We start from the raw sequence: 11,664 nt of genomic DNA, 5'->3' as shown, positions 1-11,664 counted from the left end.
ACCCATAACAATTCTTAATTAATCTGAAAAGACATGGAACAAAACTTGAATAGACCATACGACTACATTATACCAAAAAGGCGAAAATGAAACAAGATGGTTAAGAAAGCAGGAGGTACTGAGGTTTTTGGGTTTGAGGTTGCGTGAAAAACAAAAGAAAGTATTTGGGTCTTTCCACAGGCTAACTTGTCATATACGAGGAGCGAACAAATGAAGGGAAATATTCTTCAAATTTTGAAATTAATCAATAATCATAACCCCAAAAAAAATTGAAGTACCCAACAGTTGGATTGATAATCGAATCGACCGTTCCGGACATTCAGTTATCTGAATTCAAATGAAACAAGAAATCACAAGACCCACCTAAGTAACAAGACTAGTGGTATATATTTAATGATATAAAATGGCATGGTTCAAGAGTCTGTACACAGAATTACATGCGGGAACTTTTCTTCAGTCATCAACCAAAAGTACCGGCAGATACTTAGTTCTTGAAACAGTACGAAATGATGAAATGATGCTCGTTGGACGAGAAATTCAAACTACCGTCAGAGAAGTTTCTGTACAATTACTTAAATACAGGAAATAATTCAAAAGAACGGTTCTCATAGAGCAAAGAGAATCATCACATAAACACCTTTAATTACTGGTGAGCCCACTTCCAAGTCTAACCCGTATGTACAGTTCGTCAAATGTCTTCTTAGGCATATAAGTAGCAGCTCTTCCATGCCAACATAGCTATTTACAGGACATCATATTCAACCTCCAGAACTACTCAGGGCGGAAGCTTACCAGATTGGGGAGGTCCCTTGATTGAAGTCTCTTAATGTCATTAGCAGTCACCTTGCATGACTCCAAAGTCAGTGATCTTAAATTCTTCAGTGGCTTCAGGTGACGTAATCCTGCACTTGTTATCCGGGAATTTGAAACATTCAAAGAGACCAACCCTGTTAATCCTGCATTTACAGGAACAGAGGTTATGGCAACAAGGTTAAAAGATCCTCAATATATATACGAGCATATCCAATATGATTTTTGTTATTCCTTAACAAGCTAAAAATTCTAGTTTCTAACTTCTTGTGAGTTTTTGTAAGTTCAAAAATTTTACCCACTGAAAATTAGCAAAGGATAATCATATGGTTACTTTTTCTTCTTTAATTAAAACTTCTCTTTGATTATATGACAGGATAGGCCTAACTATTTTGGATTGCAGCATTCTTAAGCTTCCTATGGTTAAAATAGCAAAATGAAACTATTTCTGGATGACATGATACCTAGTAGAACAAATGCAGAGTCGGAATTCACCAACCAAAGATAAGTGAAATACTCTCCTAATTCACTAGATGGTCATGGTAACCATTTTTACTTCAGAAATAAGCTTATGAACTAGTACTACCAATCATTAATCATTGACGAATGCACATGTATATCCTGCACATAACATTTGAATCCAAGATCCACAAGAAGGTGCTTTCAACAATTTCTCTATGATAATCATCCAAAGTAACGAGATGAAGGTAGTATATGGTTAAAAGTTCATCAAGATACCAGAAATCAACTCCAATGTTTTATCTGTCAGGTTGCAGTTTTGTGACAGATTTAGCAGTGTGAGGGATGAAAGATCTTTGATATGCTTTACACCTGCATCAGTCAATCCTCCTCCACATATTTCCAAGGACCGCAGGTTCTTAAAATCTGTCGAAGGATAATAAAGATTTGTAACCATTTGCATATATAACTAAATTCAAATCAAGGGCAGTTAGTGACAACCAAAGTAAACTTCATAACTTAGGTTGAGTAATTAATCTACAAGCCGATGCGTCCAATATCAAATAATTAGCAGATAAGTTCCAATTTCATGAGAACTGCCTTCTAAGGTTCATTAATACACTTCAAGTTCTTTCTCTGTACAATCACATAGGATAAGTAAATAACATAACCCAGGATGTCATAGGATAAATAAATAACATAACCCAGGATGTCATTCAGTTCCAAATAAATAAACTGGATAATTGGAAATCGTTTATGCATGCATCCATCCATCTTTCTAGTCCACATTGGGTGTTCTAGAATGGCTGTCGGTAAGGTTAGGGCATCTAGTTGTCATTATGAAAATTGAACCTCACTGCCAGAATCTATTTAGCAGGTCCAAAAGTGCAAGTGTAGTTTTCATGTAGTGAACATCAATAGTAAAAGAATATTTTTCTCCTTCTAATTGAATCATTTAAGCACGGTGGAACTTACTTCGCAAATAAGCTGCTCCAGAATCTGTAATACGAGCTCCAAAAAGATCGAGATGGGTCAATCCAGTCAAACCTGTACAAGAGACACATAAAAATTTCACAAGTTCAATACATCTCAAGAATAAAAAAGCCAGAGCTCACATCCATTCAACTTAGCATTAATCTCAAAAGTTATAGCATATAAGGACCAGCAATAAAGTTTAAACAATAACATGCCCTACTAAATGGCCAAATTTATATGAGAAATTTATTACATGCAAATAAGCACAAAAAGACAATTAAATTATTAGAGTTCAGGAAAAAATAATACAAAACTTTTGGGCTAGCCTAGGTTGTGATACCATGTGGTGATTGCAACTATTAAAGGAAACATTCATCTTAAAGATGAGTAATCAAATCTGCAAAGGTTCCATTCATTTAAAGACACTCACTTGTGAGAGCAGCAAGTCCAGTATCTGTAATTTGCCGAGCATCGAGATTAAGAGACTTAAGTGATGACAATCCAGCCAATTTTCTTAAACTACCATCCGAGATTCCAGTGAATGAAAGATTTATACTCTCCAGATTTGTCAAACCTACAACAAGATATAAAAGTAGAAGTCACGTTAATACATAATATAAAATCCAGGGAGCATTTTAAGATTGAGTCAATGCCGAACAAGTCCAAATTCAAGGCTTTCAGCAAGTTTACTGTCTGTCAAGACTGAGTACAACAGAAACTATTTCTTGGGAAAGAAACCTTAGATCAGCAATCAGTAGAGTTTTCAAATTGATTTCCAGAGGAACCTTAGAGTGAACAGACATAAAGCACTATGAAGAAAGAAAGAAAGAAAGAAAGAAAGATAGAAACTATTTGAGATTGATGAGCTCATCACAGATGAAAAGACGTATTTTGAGGAACTGCCATCCCAAAATCATGATGGCAGAACAATAAATTTGAAAAATAATAATAGTAAAACAGGCTTCAAAACCAGCATCCTACTACACCAGGAAAGGACTGATGAGGTATAGGAAGCAAACCAGTTTAAATCCAGCTAAACTAAAAAGAAAGTATATCCAGACACATTAAAGTCGAGTGCTCAGGCAAAACAAGATAAATCAATCTACAGAGACCAAGACTACATTCATTTTTTAAAGCACGTATATCTGTACACATGAAATGTGATATTACATCGATAGAATCATGACCAGAAGGTGATATGTCTAACCAGAGAGATGGCGGAGCCCGCTACTTCCGACTTGTGTGTCAGACAACTCCAAACATTTTAAATTGCAAAGGCCTGAATCCAACACAATTAATGCAAACTTCAGCATCTCGTGAAGCACAAAAGAATATACAGGGGCTAAAATAAAAGATGAGGAAGAAGTATGCTAAACTCACGTAACAAGGGGGGGGGGGGAATAAAACCACAGTGCATAAATAATAAATAAAAAAAGGGTAACACACCACTCAAGAAATCCCCACGTAAAACACAATGGTATCCTCTGGTACCTACTACCCCTAGAGACTAGTTCATGTTTCCATTCTACTAAGTCATACAATTTCCTGCCTAGACTTAAAGAGTTCAAAACATCACAATTTCTGTCAGGTTCACGATCAGAGGATTGTTTTCAGTTGGCAGAGATGCAAGACATTTATGTTCATCATTCCCAGTACAAATCTTGTGTTATTAGTTACAAAAAAATGATTCTAACATAGGGTAACCTCATCAATGATTTTAATCCAATGGTTGATTTCAGCCCTCAAAATATGAAGTTTGTAACGCAAGTAAAAGTTTGATTTCAGCAGGTGCTCAAATTCACAATAAACATAGCTGCGTGATAGAAATTCCATTATCTTTCTTTGTAAGCAGAAAACTATGGAAGAACAAGTAAATCGATCAACAGTAATTCCAGCCCGAAAAATTTATTATAACTATTAAGCATAAGTAAAACGTTACAAAGTAGAGGTTACAACTACAGAAAAATTGTTATGAGTAATCACCTGTCAAATTAACCAGTCCTTCATCACCAATCCCACATGAATCCAAGTTCAAGCTCTCCAAGTTTGTCAATCCTGTTTCAGAGGAAAAATTAAATAAATATTATCCCCTCCGTTTATCTCTTTTTCTTCTTTCTAATTTCTTTTAAAGAAAACTATTGTTCCAATCTGTAAACCAAGTAAGATGTATTCACCAAAAAGCTGCAGAAGATAAAGGCCATAAATCAAGAGTCGTTTACTCAACCATGAAACAGAAAAATGCAAGCTATACCAGGTAATAGAATAAGTTATAGAACTTTCAATGTGGAGTCTCTCATTCTATGGTGAAAACAGCAAGACGACTTTCTTTACCATGATATAAATAAACAAGTACTGAAGAGGATAACACTAATCACAAGAACTAAGCTTTATAAGATAGAACTATAGCAGAATATAGCCCACCTTTCAGGTGTACCAAACATTCATCCGTGATCTCATTGAAACCCAGGTTTAAAACTTTTAAACTCCCAATCTCTGCACACAACAAGTATATCAACTTCTTATCTACTGCAGTATATTCCACGATTCCAGAATGTGCGGATAAGTGAGCATTAAGGTTACTTACTGGAAAACTTCTCGCATCCATCATCGGACAGTTGACATCGATTAAGATTCAAGTAGAAGAGTGAACCAAGAGCTGCAGAAAAATAGGCAAAAGGATGTAACAACGTAAATTCTAAGCAAACAATCGCTTCTAGTAATGTAACTGATAATTTTCTATATATTACCTCCATGTCTTACAACCATATCAGATGTCAATCACCCCCCCAAAAAAAAAAAATTCCTAGGTACATGAGTTGGTAATTGCAGGCTTGATACCAACAAAAAATAAAATAAAATTAATGATTACTACAAACACAAAACACTCAGCAATTCTGACCTGAAAGAGAGTCCAAACATGCAGCAGTCACTGGGCAACCTTCCAAGTTAAGTAGAGTAAGCTTTTGCAGACCTGGAACAAATAAATCCAGTTTCAAAGGAAAGCAGTTTGAAATATTGAGTTAAATGCCCCAAATGTTAGATAAAATGGGGGTAACGAAACCAGGAAAAGTTACTAGACAAGGAAGTTGGAATACTTGTCAGAAAGACGTGCAAACAGAACAATCTTATAATCATGGAACATAGAATAAAGATGACACTTGAAATTGATAATCCTGAAACATAGATCAAAGACGACGGTTCAAAATTGTGAAAACAATGCGTATGATTGTTGTTCAAGGGATTTGCAGCTGTATGGATTGTTAAGTATTTTGGTAATTTTAGGTCTTTTCAGAACTAGGACGTGGCAATGGTCTGTCGTTGTAATTCAACTATTGTACTATCAGATAGGTCTAATAGTCACAGCATACTGATTATTTTGCTTTTAGACTAATTCCATACGTTGAAAATTATAGCTTTCAAAATATTTTTTCAATAGTAAACCTTGCACATCCCCTCAAACCAGTCTTCTCATTTGGTTAACAGGTTTTTCTGCTTTCCAAGGGACCTTGAATAGCGTGAAAAAAATAACAGCAAATTACAGATAGTAGAAATCCCACATTCATTAAAGGTAGTGAAATGTTCATATGTCCAGGATTGATGTGTAACACAACTTATCACTGAAGTAGTAAAAATGAGCATGAGAATAAATAACAGAATTAAATACCTTTCAAGTAAGCAATGCCAGAGTCTGTGACCTTACTGCAGGATATTTGTAAGCTTTTCAAGTTTGTAAGCCCTGACATATAATTAAAACATTAATTTACACGGGAATATTTACAGCTTAAAAACTCACAATAGATATCAAAAGTTTACTTCACAGATCCGTCAAATACATTTAGACAGATGTGAAGTACTATTTTTAAGGTAGAAGGGGGGGAGTTCTTACAAGCAGAACTTGGCACTGAAAACATATTCAATTTAACTAAGGTAAGCCTCATGCAAACAAAATGCCATTCAGTTAATTGACTAACAACAAGGTTCAATGGTTGCAAACCCCATGATCAAGAATGGCCGATTGAAGTGTAGAAAGGTATTGTTTTTTTTTGGGGGGGGGGGGGGGGTAAGGTTAAAATGAATATAAGCTCTTAATGAGAACATTTTAAGGTCATTATGACTAATGATACAGCCACAAATGGTTTTGTACAAACAGATGTATTATCATTGGCTGAATTAAAATCATGCTAGGACCCACATAATTTATTTTTATATTTTTAATCAACCAATTACATATCGCCATATTAGTTTGTCTAAAATTATTTGCACAAGTATTTGTAGCCGTACAATTCTTTTAACAATAACTAGTGATGATAAACAAACTGTTGCTGCGAATATGAATTCATATGATCAACTGAGTGGTATTTTTAAAGAAAATTCAGGAACAGGACAATTGCTAAGTTCCTGTTCTGCAACAAGCTATGCATGATAATACATCTATGCTTCAGTTTGGGGAGAGTGTTGAGATGTTTAAAAATGGAATTTATTATCATACGCGCATCCATCAGAATTTTCTGGTAAGTCTATTAACAGACAGAAAGCCCATTTGACATGATTGAGTGTATATCACACCAATTTGATATTAATAGATCCAGCCTTTTTAAACTTGTAACACATTTCTTTTCCCAAAATAGAAAGAAAGATCAGCTTACCAGAAAGAGGCTTCATATCAGAATCTGTGATGCAATTGCACCATTTGATATTAAGAGACTCTAACTTCATTAAACCTGTAAAACCATAAATATGGTACACATTAAACAGATTATTAGACTGCCGATTAGGAATTATCAACAGTACTTGACAACTCCAATCGAAATCTATTGCTCTATGATCAAAATTCAACAGGAAAGACCGAGCTTAACACAAGTGATTTTTCTTTTTCCAATATCCTTTCTAGTTCCAAATACAATTATTTTTATCAAGAAACACTAGTTCTAAAAATTTAACCTCATATAGGAAATCAAATCGATACCCCACCTTGGAAGAAAGAGAGTAGGGAGACAAAGGGTTTGTGGACAATACGAATGCAAATATTCCCAAATCTGTTACCACAATGGGTTCCACTCCAGTGATTTTTTAGAATGCACTTGAGTATTTTCAAATATGTTGAGATCAACAATTACACAATAACAGTGAGAAAAATATATTTTCACGGTCTAGATTTACACGTAAACATACCTTTGAGATTAACAAGACCACCATGAATTCTGGTACATCTTTCAAGGTCCAATTTCACCAAGTTTATCAAGCCAGCAAAGGCCTTCATTCCTTGTGCAGTAATTGCATTGTTTCTTCTAAAACTCAAACTTGTGAGGTTTGAGAGACCTGAAAGATTTTCAGTCATACTTCTAATCCATCATAAAGCAACTGGAAGTGTAAAGTGGCAGAGCTAATTCACTTGAATACTAGAAATAAAAGGGAGAGCATTAACAAAATGCACACCAGTGAGGTTTCAAAATAGAAAGCCACTTAAGCTGCACAAGCATACACATACAATGAGGTCATTCAAATACAATTTTTACAAACCTAAAATTATTCCTGAATATAGGGGGTTTAAAGTCGAGTACTAAAGGAATATAAAATTGAAACAAAACCATACAATTAAATTTGGTAGAAGTTATACATAAGATGCAATTACCTCCTTTGCAAAAACTTCATTCAGCAATAAGATTTCTGGCCGTAAAATTTAAATGCAACATGTCAAAAGGCGAAAATTCTAATATATTTCACAGACCTAAGAACTGTTCAAAATAATGGGAGAATTAAAGGATTCTCAACAAGAAGAAAAAGGCATGCATAAAAAAAGTGCTTTGAGTAAAAAATATGCAGTTATGAAACACAGAAAAACAAAACAAGTTGAAAAATCTTTGTAATCGGAGTAACATCAGGTAATTATTTAAATTTACTCATAAGGATGCACGCAAGATTTGATGAAAGATGAATTAATACTGAAAGCATTGCTTTTAGCTATTTACATCATCATAAAGAGAATTGCAGAAACCAAGGATTCTGCAGCTTATTTGCAGACAACACTAATTAAAGGAAGAAAGTGAATAAATATGTTCTACAGCTGTGGCAGATACGAAGTTTTACAAAACAGATAAATGAAAGGAACTTCAACCAAATCAACCAGAATAAAATTAAAACCAAGAAAAATAATTAAAACAAATTAAGCAAGCACCGTAAGTAAGTGAATAAATAATAAGAATTTAAAATTTCACTCCATCACATCCAGGTCCAGATAGTCACAACCATTCAATGCATCTGGATCTGTTGATATGCCACAACCATTCAATGCATCTGGATCTGTTGATATGCCATACCTTCAAGCTTAATCTTAATTAAATTCATAGGGCAATCCACAAAATCTAGCTGTTGAAGCATGCTTAAACATTTTTCTTTCAATGGAGTCAATAATAACAAAGCATCAAAATCTTTGCTACACGTAAATCATTAGAAAAAGGTTCTATTGAAAGTGCATGGGGAAGGATAAATCCAAAAGAAGTAAAATGGAGATATCTCCCAATTCCATATCCCAACTGATTGTTCGCTAAAATGAAATGATAAAATGAAAAAAAAAAAAAATAGATGAAGAGAAATGTGGCTTTGATTAGTTATGCAAAGATTTAAATGTCTTTAGTCCGCTTTTCTTGAGTCTAAACTTATTGTATGGAAAAGCAAAATGCCGTCATTTTACTCCTCCATGGCTCCTTTTTCACTTCAAAATCACCACCCTTCTCTTTAGATAAACTCCTAGTCTCTTGTACCTGTTTCTTTTTGTCATATATTTTTTGGACCACAAAACTACAGCATCTGGTTACTTAAGAAAAGCAGACAACATTCACCAATAATGATAGTTAAATCAAAAAAGGAGTTGAAAAGGTACCTCGTAAATGTTCTAGACCACCATCTGAGATCTGGATGCAAAAATTAAAATCTAAGGACTGCAGGTTAGTGCAATCTTTGAGATGAATCAACCCAGAATCGGTGACATCAGAACCAGAAAGATCCACAGATAGTAAAGATGATCCCTGGGAAGCGATGACATCCATCCACTTGTCATTTACCCCAGGGTACTGTCCCAGGCAAAGGTCCTGTCAGAAAAATGTTAGAGATCAACGTGATTTACTAATAACTATGACTAGCACAACAATGATGATTCTAAAAGCCAAATTTCATGCTAGGAGTTACCTGGAGAGCGCAATCTCGAAAAGCTTCAAGAGAAACTTCAGTTAGACATCGGGAATAGACCAGTTCATTGAAAATTTGCTGACTGATATCCCTTGGAAGCATTGAGAAGGTGCTATATCTATCAATATCCTGTTTAAGTAAGCAGCTTAAAGATCAGAACAGAAAACAAGCTGTTGAGGTCTTCAACCAAGCATGAGATGAACACAGCATACCTCACAAATTTTGTAAGCACACAACTCCATAAGGGACGGGCATTTCCCTTCACCTCGTTGAATATCCAAAGGAGGTCTTGAAAATGAGGTCATCAACCACTTTGAACTACAACTTTTTTGATATCTTCCACAAACCCCTCCGTGCAAACCATCTTCATTGTCTACTTGGTCTCTCTTCCTAGAACAAGCTCCACCCATTGAGGAAATATCTTCTGATCAATACGGGTCATAAAAACTGCAGCAGACCACTACTTTAAGCCACTCAATTACCAAGTATGAAAACATGCGCTCCACTTCACCCTGTAAAGCAAGAAAATGTATATTAATACAAGTATCAGTCCACGCAGTAATTAAGAAAAAACTTTAAAATGGAAGCCAGACAGCTTGCTTCACAGAATGTCACTCGATGATAGTAAACATAAGCATCAAAGAATGTCAAAGACAAATGCTAACTAAAAGCATAGTGAAACAGGATTGCACTGTGTTTTAATAACTAATCTCAGAATTAGTTCAACTGTCATGCCCACGATCAAATCTTCTGACTCTAGAAAAATGCAAAACAAACATAACTAATGACTGCCAGAGAAAACAAATTCATAGATTCAACAAAACAGCAATATCTCAAATTATGCAGAGGCAATAAATTGATGATATCACTCACTTCCTATAGTAACAAACCCCAATCCATGAAGTATTAGCTCTGTTTCAGTACCATGTCACCAGAAAGCCAAGGTAATAAAAATCTAATTGGCATAACAGTGACCTTGAGGCAGAGAAAAAAGCATGTGTATGTATGTGGAATTTCACTTACAGTAACACAAAATACTTAATGTCATAGAACAAGAAATAAGAAAATATCTTCCAATACAGAGAAATGTAGCGGAAATGTAAGTTTCTTAGTTCCAAATACAGCAAAAACTTCGATTTCAGCCATAACTATATGCTTCAGTCCAAAAGTGTAATCAATTCATTTTGTTTCTTCATACCGAACAATAAAGTTTTTCAGAGTCAAAATTTCCATTGATAACAATATTCAGTTCCTTTTGATTAATAACATTTCTAACCAACCAACCAACTAACCAACAAACACAACAGTGGCCTTCAGCTGACAAGAAGTTTTCAGTTTCAAATATCAACACCAAAAACAGAGACAATTTTTTTTTTCTCAAAATAACAAAATATAACTAAATAAATAAATAAATCGAATTGACGAATAAAATCAAATCAACAACAAAAATATGCTGAAAGTCATGATCGTCGTCGCAGACTCACAAAATAAAAAAAAATAAAAAATTATGCTGAAAAAAAACTCAAACAAAAATATTATATGTTGAAGGATGACAAAAAGTCAAAAAAGTAAATATGAAAATAGCAACAAAAACAGCAACGACCTTACATCATAGAATTTTCGTCTCGCCGGAAAAATTTTCTAGCAATCGTTCATTTTCTCAGGGAACAAACAGAATCAAATAAAAACAAAAATATGAATAACAAACAGAAATAAATAGGGGTAAAAAATCTCTATCGATACCTCATGCCGATCATCAATTTTGGAATTTTTTAGAAAGAGAAATAGAGACACCTAAAGCTTTCAACAGTGACTCAGAGAGAGAGAGAAAGAGAGATGAAGAGAGATGGTTTCGGAGTGAAGCTTAGAGAAGAGTGTATAAAGAGACTAACGAAAAGTGCTTAGTGGCAATGAGCCACAGTCCGGACCAACGGATGGACGACACGTTGGCTGTTCAGTTTTGATCAGCGAGTGAGGTAGGCTCGGTGTTAGGTGTTCTGATTAAAGAAGATAGAGATAAAGGGAGAAGATATTACTGGCCCCAGTTTTATTATTGGGGGACCAATTCTTAGGATTTTATTTTTTAAAATTGTTTTATCGTAATAATAACATTTAGACACCCAAATTTTGTAAAATCTTAAATGAAAATACAGTTTGTAGTTACTTTGACGCAAATCGTTATCTAATCAGTGGCAATATATGCATGTGACAATTTGAATTAGCATATCGAATTTG

At 34.6% G+C, this 11,664-nt stretch overlaps 1 protein-coding gene across 5 annotated transcripts; it reads right to left on the bottom strand.

Annotated features, from left to right (window-relative positions):
* Positions 1 to 364: 364 nt before the first annotated feature.
* On the bottom strand, positions 365 to 11,332 carry LOC102630409 (uncharacterized). Of its 5 annotated transcripts, none has more exons than XM_006492049.3 (16): positions 11,173 to 11,332; positions 9,642 to 9,941; positions 9,430 to 9,558; positions 9,125 to 9,332; positions 7,417 to 7,563; positions 6,891 to 6,965; positions 5,909 to 5,980; positions 5,144 to 5,215; positions 4,829 to 4,900; positions 4,666 to 4,737; positions 4,228 to 4,299; positions 3,452 to 3,523; positions 2,675 to 2,818; positions 2,245 to 2,316; positions 1,549 to 1,695; positions 365 to 956 (listed from the first exon to the last, which is right to left on the bottom strand). In XM_006492049.3, exons 2-16 carry the CDS (start codon positions 9,837 to 9,839, stop codon positions 772 to 774), a joined length of 1,737 nt encoding a protein of 578 aa, XP_006492112.2. In that variant the 5' UTR covers positions 9,840 to 9,941; positions 11,173 to 11,332; the 3' UTR covers positions 365 to 771. The 5 variants fall into 5 exon arrangements, with proteins under 5 accessions (XP_006492112.2, XP_052300144.1, XP_052300145.1 ...); XM_052444184.1 differs by having other exon boundaries at positions 11,038 to 11,184; XM_052444185.1 differs by lacking the exon at positions 11,173 to 11,332 and adding an exon at positions 11,033 to 11,170.
* Between the last annotated feature and the right edge of the window lie 332 nt (positions 11,333 to 11,664).

This window comes from Citrus sinensis, chromosome 7 (genome assembly GCF_022201045.2).
Source record: "Citrus sinensis cultivar Valencia sweet orange chromosome 7, DVS_A1.0, whole genome shotgun sequence".
Classification (NCBI taxonomy): Eukaryota; Viridiplantae; Streptophyta; class Magnoliopsida; order Sapindales; family Rutaceae; genus Citrus; species Citrus sinensis.
Note: the sequence above shows the minus strand (reverse complement) of the source record. Positions and strands in the feature narration are given on the sequence as shown.